Source organism: Coenobita brevimanus, chromosome 40 (genome assembly GCF_032717465.1).
Source record: "Coenobita brevimanus isolate Jiangsu-jjx chromosome 40, ASM3271746v2, whole genome shotgun sequence".
NCBI classification, from domain to species: Eukaryota; Metazoa; Arthropoda; class Malacostraca; order Decapoda; family Coenobitidae; genus Coenobita; species Coenobita brevimanus.
The window spans coordinates 61,877,961-61,892,023 of record NC_136993.1 but is presented as its reverse complement, the minus strand read 5'-3'; the positions used below and the strand labels follow the sequence as shown (position 1 = coordinate 61,892,023).

Here is a 14,063-nt window from a genome sequence, read left to right as displayed (position 1 = left end):
CTAGGGAATATCATTTTTTTTCGGGTAATCAATTGTAAGGGGAAAGGCATCACACTGAGTCTATCACGAGTCTGTAGTAATGAAAATTTTAAATTGTGTAAGCCACCATCCTCCCCCCCCCCCTTCCACCATGCAAGATTGGCGTGTTACTCGCTCACCGACCATGAACTGTGACGGATGGTCGGTACTGTCGTCATCCTTCCCCCCCCCCCTCCAAGGAATTCTGTAATTTGATAATATTGATGTTTGATATGTTGAAGTGCGAGTAAGTGATACCCCACGAGTGATAATAGTGGTATAAATAGAGAAATAGACTCGCGTTAGTATCAAGTGTTGTCGTTCCCCAGGTAGTGTTGTGTCTGATCACGCGAGTAATGCCTTTGGCCTCTTGGAAGATAGAGTCCTGAGTTCCCGCTCACCTCCCTAGTATTCCTTGAGCTCGATAGTGAGGTATTTCCCATATATTTGTGTACTGTACATTATATATATTATTTAGTGTGTAACTGGAATACGAGAATGTTAGCTACAGAGTTCTGTCTGAGCCTCAGATAAATGTGTAATTTTTGTGGCCCAAATATCAGGTGCCTTGGAACTGTGAATTGTTTATTAATGTGTTGGGATGACTTTGCAATTCAGTACTTATTAGGGCTGTGTTAGTTGTGAGTTAATGTTCACGTAGATGCTTTGTGAAGCACAATGATATCGACTCAATGATGTTTTTCATGTTTAGGTTAGTTATTCATGCTTATTTGTTATAGTACTTTTCTATGTTATCCCTACAATAAGTATTATTTTGAGCAGACCTATGTGTCTGTAGTGCCATGTGTTATTCTGTTTCTAACTGAAATGCCGAATGTTGTAACTCATGTTTCTTTATTATGAGACTTTCCCGATCATGTGAAGGGATTACTTGCATTAGGGAGAATAGTTATTCAATGTACATATTAATTTCTAGTGGGTCCCAGTGAAGGAGTCAAGGTCCCAGTGAGTGAGTCAAGGTCCCAGTTGAGGGAGTCAAGGTCCCAGTGCGTGAGTCGGAGTCCAAGTGTGGAAGTCAAGGTCAAGAATATTAGAAGACTGGACCAGTGAACTATGAGCTCAGAAGGACGATTATGGAGAGCTACAGTGGACTGAACCTGGAACAAAGGAGCCAAGTTTTATGGAATTTGATATTAGGGCCATATGTTTGTTGAATAACGTGCCAACTGATTCAGGATTATTTTGTAAGGCTAGTGGACGGGAAGATTTCTACCTTCTTTTCTTTTGGTCTTGTTAATACACATTTCGTCCCATTCGAACTTTATTGTTTGTATAACCCTTGAGAACTGGTGGTATACAGTCGATCTAGTAGCTTGTTAATGTGTAACTCAGGAACGTCTTGGGGAAATTGCTAAGGTTTCGGGCTTGGGTTGGCCGAGTTGGAGACTGACCTCGTCATTTTGGCATGCTACCATTCTTAACTTGGTCACTTGAAAAGTAACAAACGCAACCGAAGAGGTCGCTATTGGGAGAGAGTCTCCGTCAATCTGAGTTCCCGACCGTTCCAGCACCCGGTGGTCATCACCAGTAACTTGATTTTTTCCCCCTTTTTGACCACGCAAAGGTCTGGATCACAGGGCGTACTAGTACACCCTGTCCTCTGCTATTTGTCTGCCCTCCCTCCAACTCACATACCCCTCTTTCATATATCTCTCCACTTCCTTCTTCCACCTTAATATTGGTCTCTTCCCCTTCCTCCTCCTCTTCCTCTCTTGGTAACTTACATACACCCTCTTCTGACCGGACTCATATTCTCCATTTTTTCCACATGGACAAACCATCTCATATAATTCTCTTACCACTTTCAGCCACATCCATATCAACGCCACATAACTCGTTAACCTCCACATTTGCCTGTCTGTCTTTTTATGATATTCCATACTTGCCTCTCAGATTCCTCATTTCCACAGCTGTCACTCCTCACTTACAGGTCGTATTTAACTACCTTAATTTTCGTCAGTGCAGTAGTATATTTTAATAATAATGATAAATACTTCATTTAATTATCTGTTAGAAATGGTGTCTTTAACTGTCATTATTTTTGTCAATACAATAGTTATATTCAAATAATACTGAGAAATATTCACCTTAGCTTGTAGAAATTTTTTCTTATGTCGCCACATAATTTGTCAGCACTCTAGTTATGTTTTGATAATACTGAGCAATATTCCCTTTAATTAACTGTTAAATATGTCGCTGTATATTTCGCCACTGAGGCAGTAAAAAGTGTTCTTTAATCCCTTCTGTTCGGGGAAGTATCTTCTGTTATATTCCTACTAACATTAGGCGATTTTATTAACCTCAAGCGGGACTTTTTTTCTTTTTTTTTTCACTGAAAGGATTTACTAAGGCTGTCTCTAACCCCTCCAGTTGCAAATTTCTCTTAAACTTAAAATAATATTGTTTGGAGGAAGCAAAAACAAAATAAACACAAGAAGGAGCACACACAGAGTGCATCACCCGCATCCACAAAATGGTTTAAGAGCCAAACATCTTTGTCCGACGACACTGACCTTCGACCAATTACTTTCAAATTCAAAGTAGTTCATTCTTGCCTCTCTCTTAACCCTTCGTTAATCACCTGGGGTGTTTGGCCATTCACCCCAAATTATAAAAGCTTATATATTACAGTTGGAAGCTTGGCCGTTCCTATCCTTTCTAGTACTTTCCTGAGTTGGTGAGGGTAGGGAGCACCAAGAGCCGTGCATACCTGACCCTGCTCTTGTGAAGACCTGACGTGCTTTTGTCCTCTTGGGGTGTGCCGTAATGGTGAGGATGTTTGGGAAAAACACATTTTCATGATTTTCTCAATTTATCTTACTTAAAATTTCCTTGTCATATAATTTTTACTGGAACGGTTTGCGATAATTTTCATGTGCCATACATATTCTAATATTGTTTTGATGTGTTTCAACAAGAATAAACAACATTTTTTTTTTGTAACAGAAACATTTTTGTCACAACATTGACATATCTCTTTAGTTATAATTGAAAATAATGTTTTGTATCTTGTTTTTGTCGCTTGTTTATAATGACGCATATTAAAAAAATCATATCATGTATAATCCCATGTGACTTTACCTGATAAATGAGTATTAGAATCAAAATTTTATTTTTTTTCAGTTTTTAATACAAAAAAAGTATAAATATCAGCTATAATGACATCAGTCTGTTCACTAGTGAGTTGAGGAATATGCTGAAAGAGTTATATGAACATATTTTGAAAATTAGTAACAATACATGAATCTTTCCTACCGCGGTGTCCAAACACCCCAGGGTATGAACGGTGTGACAGCACCCCAGGCAGTAAAGGTAAGGTTAACCTTGCCAATAGCCTTGGGCCATACTGAATAAAAAAGAGAATAAATGACATTGGTTTATGGCCTAGGCCTTTAGCCTCTTGTTCTTCACATGAAACTTCTTCATTATGAGGTTGCCCCTTAAACAGTCCACCAAGCTTGATCCAAGTCATATCTTTGTGGTATGGAACATTTGACCTCCCTCAGTTACCTATAATTTTTTAAAGTCATTTATGACGCCATTATACTCGCCACCAGACAACTTGTCTCGTAAGCTACCTCGCCCCCCCCCCCCGCTCCTGCTACCACTGCCCTAAGAATGGGTGAGGAGGGGTGGGGCTACGACTTCAGGAAGGGGCGGGGCTTAAGTGACAAGTTGCCTGACAGCAGGTGTAAAGCTGATAATTATAAAACCAAGAGGTGGTCGTACCTGTAATACTTTGAAGAGTCATTAATAGTCATGATCATGGCATTCATTGATGAAAATGTCTTGTGCAGGATTCGATGACGAGTAACAGGTATACGGGTGACAGCGAGGAGCCTTGTTGACCACACCAGGAGGCGGCCCTTGAGGGACCACTCGGCAAAAGCAGAGAGGAAGGCTGGGTCGTCACTCACCACCACCACCATCACAGACCACGACACATGCTTCAGCTGGTAGATTGTTTGATATCGCTAAAAAGAACAGGGCGGCTTAACTAGAGAGGCCATTACCGCCAAACAAGACTAGTAAAGGCAGAACAAGGATAAAATATATACAGATCTATACATTTATACATAATAATGTAATACACAAAACGAGTACATATGGTCATCTAACATTAGTATTCATATTAAAGCATCAAGGACACACCATAAAAAGTATGCAAACAGCAGCTACAGTTAAAACTTCACATAAAAATTAAAGCTTTCTCAACAAAGAAGGTAATTCCTCTCATCATACACGCATCCTCTTCCAGTGCTGAGAAAAGAATATTATGATGAAAATTCTTTAAGAAATCAGTACAGTTGCCTCCATTTATAACACCTACAGGGACTGGTGGGTTAAGGGTCGTATGTGGCACCAGTGTATATGTTTATGTGTCATGTCTCATGGTGTGTTGAGGGTCGCATGTGACACCAGTGAATTTGTCTACTGGTGTGTTGGGGATTTTGTATGGCCGTAGCGTATTTGTTTATATCTCGAATCTCCCGTGGTATGATCATTATATGGTATATTCCAATACAGTAGACATGACACATAATTAGTACTTTGTTTTATGTCACCAAAGATCTCCAACGCATGACATCCTGTACTACTTATATTTGGTGGAGATTGTACACATCATTGAGCAAAAGTTTACAGATAGTTTCCTGACAGCATTTTGTCCTGCCTCCCATATTTCTTATTCCTCCCGTAGTGTCAATAGTCATCCTTAATCCCCCCCTTAATATTGAAAACCATTCTCACTTCTCCCTTAATGAAAAACAAATCCTCATTCCACCCATTACAGTATATTAATAATTATCCTCATTCTTCCCTTAACGTTATAAAGCATCCTTATTCCCTTAACGTTCAACAGCATCTTTCCCTCTCACGCCTTTTCTTTGTGTGCTTCATATTTTAGTCACAAACAACCTTTTCATATAACACCTTCCATTACTGCAGTCGTCAGGGAAGTGTCGCTGAACCTGTGCCCACAGGTGATTAATTTGCCAGTACAATAATAAATATTTATTAAATCGAACTGAAACACAAACGCGAGGATTACAACCACCGAACTGTATAATAATTAACTGTTATATTTGTGCTGTTTTTCTTCCTACATGTATGCCTGTTACAACTTTTACCCAGTGAATCATTTGTTTGATGTATAGTATATAACAAGTGCTCGTGGGCCCTTCAGGCCCTCTCGCACTTGCTCCTGTGGAGGGCTCTGGCACTGCACGCTCGCTTTCTCGTGCTTCGCATTCGTTTCCTATTGCTTCTCATTTCCTTGTGCTTTGCGCTCGTGTTGCGATCATTTCAGGTAAGCTGAGTCACGTTTATGTGCTGTTCTAGTCTAACGTTGTCACTATCAGCCGTCAAGGCTACATTGAAGGGCCCATGATGGTCCGTTTATGTGCTGTTCTAGTCTAACGTTGTCACTTGGATTTTTTGCAGCTAACCAACTGTTCGTGTTATTTGCAGCTTCGGGAATGGAACCCAAGTTGTCCCCATGCAAGGCCGAGATATTAACCACTCGGCCACGGCAACCGACCGAGATATTAACGGGGAGCGGCATTTTTTGGTCAAAATTTGATCGCTCATTAAATATAGTAAATGTGTTTCAATCGTGATGGGACTAAGTTTTTTCACATGAGCGAATTTTTTGCAATTTATGTGCCAATTTTGGTGCGATTTGAATGTGTAGTTTCAGCTGCCCAAAATACACACACTGACACACACAAACAAGGTTACTGCTATAGTATATTAGATAAAGGTGAGCAGATGTGGACGCGATAGAAAACATTACGAGAAATACTCATAATTTGGTCATGTTGAGAGGATGCAGAGCATTTTGTAACATGCAGGGCAATGGGGGCGATGGGTCATGCCTGTCTGAGTCTTACCTGTGCGTGACCCTAATTATCAGAAACTTACCTGGCGAGCTTGGGAGACAAGCCGAGAGAGTTGTACCTGTGTCGTGTTAGCGTCCTGGCCATCTGACAACTCAAACACACTTATCCCTATGTGAGGACGACGGCTCAGAAATGCCTGCAGCGAGAAAATAGTATCCTTTAACATTTTAATCCAGCGGTGTGATTATAATCTTATTTAGGCCGCTTCTTCGCAATTTTACTCAAACTAGTGAAGCCATTTTTAAGACTTGCTTTACTGAAAGAGTTCATGAAACTTATTTAACCCCGCCACTTCGAAAAGCGTCTCGTAAGATGAACGAAATCGTCTTAAGTTGCCAACAATAAAGAAGAGAGAGAGAGAGAGAGTCCACCTGATAGATGTTAACAAAAATGGTATCGCAGTATCTGGTTATGTATGTATCTATGTAATATTATTTATTTATCTTTTGCGCACAAAATTACGTAGTGCGAGTAGATCTAAATGCTGTTATTGATGCTGCCGTGGTCCAAGGCTCATATCAACCTGACCCAATGGATGGTCGACAGACAATGGCATTTTCCTGCCGCCTACCTTGTCTGTTTGGAAGGATAGATAGATAGACAAATAGAGAGATAGACAGACAGATATCCAAGAAATATTTTTGATATTTTTACTAATATTAATCACAAACTACCGAAGTGGTAGTAAACACAGTAGGCTCCTTTCATTTCTTACATATTTGCATTTGTCCAGGTTTTCTAGATACACTGAGAATCTCCAACAAAATTTCCACATGAACTTCTTTCCCTACACACCAGAAACCTTCCACACATATATCCATGTATGAAGCTTTGGATGAGCTGAGCTACTTCTCCTCTGACAATAAAGTGTTCTATTTTGGCCGTATGGATTCGTTCTCTTGCACCTTTTTCATGCAGATCAGTGAAGGACGAAGACAACACTACACCGCTACATCCTTTCCATTGCATTTCTTCATGTTTGCATTGTATTTTACTGTTAATCTATCGTTATAGCTGAGCACTGAAGATGGAGAGATGACAATTTTAGACCAGATTAAAGTAAAAGCAGTAGAGCGGTTCTACAGGAGCCACAGAATACTGCTTAAACGAATATAATAGAGACGCTTATGTGGGTGGATTACTATCTGTCTACTATCTACTACCAGACGCCTTAATCCCATATAGGGGTGGCCACAAACAAATCGCCTCCAAGTCACCCTGTCCCCCACCATTTCACTGCCCTGGTCCCAATTCACACCCCTCTCTCTCATTTACCTCTCCACTCCATCCCTCCATCTCATCCTTCTCCCCCCCTCCACTTCACTCACATACACTCTTCTCCTCAGTCTATCACTCTCCATCCTCTCCAAATGGCCAAACCACCTCAATGTGTTTCTCCTAACTTCCTGTCACATCCACATCCACACCACAATGCTCTTTCACATCCTCATTTGTCAGTCTCTCTCTCCTTGTGACTTCACACGCTCCTCTCAAATAACTCATTTCCACTGCTCTCACTCTTGACTTGTGTCCCTCCAACAACATCCAAGCTTCACTTCCATACGTCAGAGTTGGTATCACAATACTGTCATGTAATTTTTTCACTTCCATGCTCACATCCCTGTTTCTTATCACTGCCTTCAAGGAACAAGCAACCTTTCTTCCTTGTTGTACCCTTTGAAGCACTTCATCCTCCAAACTTCCATCCTTATTCATGACACTACCCAAGTACTTAAATATACTCACATTTTCCATTTCCTCATCATCTAATCTCACTTTCATTCACTGACTTCATCTCTCTTGAAGACCATAACTTTACTCTTCCCTACATTCATCTTTAGATTCCGTTTCTTGCACACTCTCCCAAACTCATCCACCAAGCCTTGCAGCTCCCCTTTGTCTTCACTTAACAACACAGTATCATCTGCAAACAACAGTACAGGGAGTTTCCAAACACTGCCCTCTCTCATTAGGGCCACTCCAACATCCACTGCCCTACCTTGTATCTCATTCATAACTCCCTCCATATACAGATTGAACAACCATGGGGACATGACACATCCCTGTTTCAACCCAGCCTTCAGATAGAAAAACTCACTCAGTTCACTATCCACACGCTCTGCAGCCTTAGCACCGTCGTACATACTCTTCGCAGCATTCAACAACCTCCCATCCACTCCATATATTCTTAACCCGGCGTGTGCCAGCTATTTTTAGCCCTATGGGTCACCCCAGTGCTAGCCATTTTTCGACCTTTTTTCTTGGTTAAAATGATAGATTTTGATGTGGAAACAACGAGTTTCGCCATGAAAATGCTCACCTAGTCTCGGAAATGAGTTTTATTGAGTCCAGCATACTCGTGTACAGGTATAGCCGCTCTCTCACGCTCACACGTACGTGAGAGAAAGCTGTTTTCTGTATAAGGTATACTCACGTATTTATGCTAGGAAGGTATAGCAATGTTCAGTACATTTTCTGATTACTTATTACTTCAGCATGTATCAAAATTTTCGCGTCTTTCTCATTGTGAATGCATTATCTTACACGTACTTGAAGATAGGTATAACCTGACTTCATTACGTACAGTCCTGGCACTTACAAGAAGGTATTTACAACCTGACTTCACTATATAGTCCTTACACTTACAAGAAAATATTTACAACTTACACTTACATGAAAATATTTACAAAATACCTTCACTATGTACGGCACTGGGTGAGGCACACAGGCAGTGTGAGCGTGAAGGGGGGGAGTGAGTGTATGGCCTTGACTGCCTGGGGGATGGTAGAGGAACAGTTAACTTACATGCCTGCCAATTTTTACACGCGAATCTTGAAAAGTGCAGTGACAGTGAATGTTTTTATTTTAGACTGTTTTAAAACAGCACTGGCACTGGCCACGGCATTATGTCAGACCGTTTTAAAATGACACTGGCACGCAGCGTGTTAATACTTTCCACAATCCTTGTCTATTCACCTTGTCATATGCTTTCTCCAAATCCATGAAGGCCGCATACAAGTTCTTTCCCTTCTCTAGAAACTTTTCCTCTAAAGATCTAAGAATGAATATCTGATCTACACAACCGTTTCCCTTCCTAAAGCCTCCCTGTTCTTCTCCAACTAATTCCTCTGATATTTCCCTAACTCTGTCAGTAAGTATCCTACTGTATACTTTTCCTAATACACTAAGAAGACAAATGTCCCTATAATTACCATACACTTCTTTTTCCCCTTTCCCTTTGTACAAGGAAATAATTATACCTGACTTCCAATCCTCCGGGACTCTACCTTCCTCCTGGGCCAATCTGCACATCTTCCACATCCATTCTACTGCTATCTCTCCCCAACGCTTCAGCATTTCACCACACACACCATCAATTCCTAGGGCTTTCCCCATTTTGACTTTCTTCATTGCTTCCACAACTTCCATCTTACTGATTTCTTCCTGTCTTCCCACCTCCCTCCTTCTCCCAGCCATTCCCCAGCCACTTATACTCGCATTACTTTCATTCTCTGTGTTCAACAATTCATTAAAGTGTTCTCTCCATCTGCTCACTTTTTCTTCCTTCTCAACTAGTACTCTACCATTTTTATCTTTCACTCCCCTACTGACTTCATTGCCACCTTGTCTGAATCTCTTTACCTCTTTCCAGAACATTTTCTTACAATCCCTCCACTTGACATTCAAATTCCTTCCAAATTCCTCATCCACTCTCTTCTTACTCTCTCTTACTAATCTTTTCACCTCTGTCTTCCTTTCTCTATATAACTCTTTCTTCCGTCTCTCAGCTTCTTCCACCTTCCTATTTCTCATCCATTCATTATATGTTCTTTTCTTTTGTGCCACAGCCTGTCTCACCTCTTCATTCCACCATGCTGTTCCTTGCACCCCCTTCCGTCTTCTCTTCACCCCACACACCACCTCACATGCTGCACTTATTTCTTCTGTGAATATCTTGCACACACCTTCCACGTCCCCCATCTGCTCCAATTCATATTTACCCAATCGTTCCTCCACTTCCCTCTTATATTCTGCCTTTTTCTCACCCTCTTTTAACCTTTCCACTCTCCTTACATATACTCCTTCCTCCCATCTTTCCCTTCTTCTGTTTCTCCATTTTACTTGGACTTTGATACAATCTCTATATGCTCTTCCATCCATTACACATCTTCGCATCCTTTCATCCACACACACGTAATCAATTATTGCCTTCCTTTCATTCAGTTCACCATCCACCCTTCTCATCACTCTCCATGTATACCTGTGGATCATCTTGTGCCTGAAGAGGGTATATGCTATCACCAAATCCATCCTGACACAAATGTCCACTAAAGCACTGCCATTCTCATCTATCTCAGCAGGCACACCCCACTCACCAACTGCTCCATCCACCTTCACATTCCCTGCTTTACCATTCATTATTATCACCCATCAAAAACACTCTCTCATCCCTTTCAAACTTTTCCATGCATACTTTCACATTTGTCCAGAACTCTTCTCTCACTCTGCTTGCAAGATCTTGTGTTGGCACATACACGCAGACAATCTCCCACATTTGTAGTCCAACTTTCAGTTTTACCCACACAATCCTAGAGCCAACTGATCCATACGCACTTATATTATCCTTCCATCTGTTACTCATAACAATACACACACCTTCTTTTGCCCTCTCATTCTCACCCACTCCTGCACTTATCCCCCATCCATACTTCCATTCTCTGACACTCTCACCCCCCCCCCACCATTTATTTTTAGTTAATCCACATACATCCACTTTTGTACCCTCAAGCACCTGGACAATCTCTCTCTCTTTCACCTCATCATATCCACCCCTTACATTCCACGTCGCCATCCGTATCATGTCCTTTGTTCGGTCCTTAGTCATCATCTTTTGGTCAGTCCTGGTCCGAAGCTTCTTGTTCGTATTTTTAATTAGTTGTTTTCCGGGGAGGGGCACTAACTCTCCGCCAACCCATTTGCTGTCACGTAGGGAACACGTGTCGGTTGGTTATAAGATTACCACCCAGCTTTGTAAATGATTTCCTGGTTTGCAGGAAATCATTTGGCTTGTCATTCGATGTAGAGCTACCGTAAAAGCAGGGTACCACGACACCAAGTGGGTGGATGATGGGCGCACCCATCTACTATGATACACTGAAATATTATAACCAAGGACTCACATTAAGAAAGGAGGTGGCAGTATTAGTACCATCAGTGAAAAACACCAGTGAGCTGCGCGTGTCACTTAGTATTGTCAGAACAGACTCCAAGGCGTTCATGTTCAGGGTATTGTTCACTGGTAATCCTGAAATGACACAATAAAAACATTAGAAATGATGACGAAAGGTATCAAATTTTTCTGAGGTAAGCTCAGATGATGCTTACCCACATTATTGTTCACTGGGAATCCTGAAATGACACAAATAGTTATGAGGAATAAATATGAGATTAAATCAAACTACAGAAAGAAATATGATCGATTCAAGTGATGCCTTCCCAAACATTTATGTATGCCTGTCGCATAAACCCATTTGCTGGTCGTAGCCAGATTTATTTATTTATTTACTTACTGTGAATTTTTATGGTTTGTATTTTGTATTGCTCTAAGGCCATTTGTAACAAAACCTTAGCTGATATTTCTTGAAGTGTAGGTGAATTTCCCATCCACACCATCCCCTCCCGTATAATCACTCTTTGTGACAACTCAGTGATTATGTGGGTTATGTTGTGTGTCATCAGTGCCATGGTGATATCTGCCCTTGATAAGAAAGAAGTTAGAAAGCTCTAAGAAGAAGTGTGTTGTAAGTTCTGTATTTGTGAATATCAGCTTGTACACTAATTCAGAATACTAGTGGCTAGCTCTCTGCCTTAGTGTAAGATATTTGCATGGCTGCTTAACGAAACTGTACTAATTTTCATCCACTTTTAATGATGCTGCAGAGGGACGCATTCAGGTGGTGGCACGGATAAGACCGGAGGGCTCCACTGCCTGATCATACAAACGTCCTTCAGTTTCCTCCCTCTGCCCTATCCCTTCTTCTTTCCCAAAAGGGGGAGGATGGACTGCAGAAGATGGGCGATGTTAACATTCAGTCCACTGTGTTCATAGCCAATTGATCCTGGGGCTGCAGCCATTACACCAACTACTGTTACTACTACTGCTGCTGCTGCTACCACCCACTCTTCATACTTCTATTGAAGGGGCTCTGAAGGTTCTCTTAGTCATATGCAGTGAATCTGGTGACATCTTATTCTGCTGTGTCTTGTAATCACAGCGCTGGGACTTGATGAACTGGCAGAATTGTAATTACATAAGAAAGTTTTTATATTGGGAAGATGCAATCAGTGCTTGTAATTGGCTGTAGTCCGTTCTTCCAGCACTATATCCTGTTCACTTTTACTTGACCTGAAATTGTCATCGTTCCATCTGGAATGATGAGCAATAACAAGAGATTAATACAGGAATATGTGGCTAGCCATGAAAAAAAAAAAAAAAAAAAGTACTTTGGAGAGGATGTAGAGCCTTAGCATGCCTTATTCTGCCATTGAGTTACGGTAACTATGATGCAAAAGGATACAACTCTGGGTCACGTTTAAGTGAACGAACTACCAAAATTTATGATGGACTGCGAAACTTTCCACACTGCTAGTCCGATGCACAACCAAAACACGACAGAATATTATCTGTTGAAAAAAATAAATAAATAAATAAAAGTAAAATAAGAAAATAAAAATGACGCACCAGTTACAGTTCATGATTGATTTCGTCCTGTCTTTAAATCCGAACAAACGCTTTTTGTCGTTTAAATTTCAGTAAATTCTGGCAATATGTCAATGTCAGGACTACGTTACATCCCTGCGGACTGCCCATTTGTCAAGTCTGGTACTCCACGGTACCATTTGTGTAATTATACTCATTTTACAACCTGAATTCAAGAGAATCGTCCAGACAGTCTTCCTATATTGATGGGAAGGAAACAAATGTGCTCACATTTCCTTCTTAGTAATACATGACGACGGTTCGTCGCTCAGAAGCTGCCATATTTCCCCAGAAGAACAACTTTTTAAATGAGGAAATAATTCTTTTTGCCTTCTACTATAACTGTTTCTTATCTTATTCAACTTAAAATAGCCCTCTCAAATTCACAGGGTTCACTGTGGTTTCATCTACCAGGACCAGTCTGAAAACTCTTTCTCAGTCTGAATAAATTAGTCTGTAGCTGGCATGAATAAAATGTAAAAGGCGTCCTCGGGTTGAAAGGGTGAATGAATTGCTGTAGTACTGACCAGCTTGATGCAGGAGGGGCGTAGGCGACACCAGAGCGGCAGCCAGTGTCCCTATTAAGAGGGGAGCGACTTTCATGTTCACCCCACCAGGATCTGAAATGGATAAAATGAGAGAGAGAGAGAGAGAGAGAAAGAGAGAGTACATGACTAGGTTAATACAAGGACTGTTTAGACTTTGGGGTCCCGACTAGGTGCTTAGGACTTAATCCTAATACAGCTTGAGTCTGAATAACTAAAGTAGAAGAAGAAGAAGAAGAAGAAGAAGAGAGAGAGAGAGAGAGAGAGAGAGAGAGAGAGAGAGAGAGAGACAGACAGACAGACAGACAGACAGACAAACAGACAGACAGACAGAGACTATAGTCTAGATGAATTGCTCATGCTTTATCCCTTTCGGAAGTTGGTCCTCAGACAAAAAACTGTAGGAGATATAATATATTCATGTAAATAATTTTAACAAACGAATAATTTAATATATAATATATTCATATCATTTTCCATTTTCAACAACATATATCCACAGTTATCATCAGTACTAGCAACTTTTAAACGTTTTTGCGACAATTGTTTCACCATCAAATTAGTTGAATGCATTTATATTTGTTTACATACACCTACAGTATTAAGGAGTTACTCATATTGAAAGCTGTTCACGACACTGCAATGCATTTTCATGGAAGCGCTGCAAATATCTGCATGTTTGGAGCAAATGCCATGATAGTTCTGGCCCTAGGGGGGTGTCTGTGTACATGTCTCTTTTACAGCCAAATCTGGTATTTTCTTGATCCACATCATTGGAGCCCAAAAAAAAGTTTGTGTAACACTTCCACACCGTGCGTT

The 14,063-nt window shown here is 40.8% G+C and overlaps 1 protein-coding gene across 1 annotated transcript in view; it reads right to left on the bottom strand.

The window, feature by feature from the left end:
• Window positions 1–13,302, bottom strand: part of LOC145397160 (uncharacterized) — a 94,803-nt gene extending 81,501 nt beyond the window's left edge. The window contains exons 1-4 of the mRNA XM_080270357.1: window positions 13,227–13,302; window positions 11,120–11,244; window positions 5,962–6,075; window positions 3,769–3,992 (exon numbers count right to left, since the gene is read on the bottom strand). Coding sequence (XP_080126483.1) covers window positions 3,769–3,992; window positions 5,962–6,075; window positions 11,120–11,244; window positions 13,227–13,302 — 539 coding nt within the window. The remainder of the gene's footprint in view (window positions 1–3,768; window positions 3,993–5,961; window positions 6,076–11,119; window positions 11,245–13,226) is intronic.
• Between the last annotated feature and the right edge of the window lie 761 nt (window positions 13,303–14,063).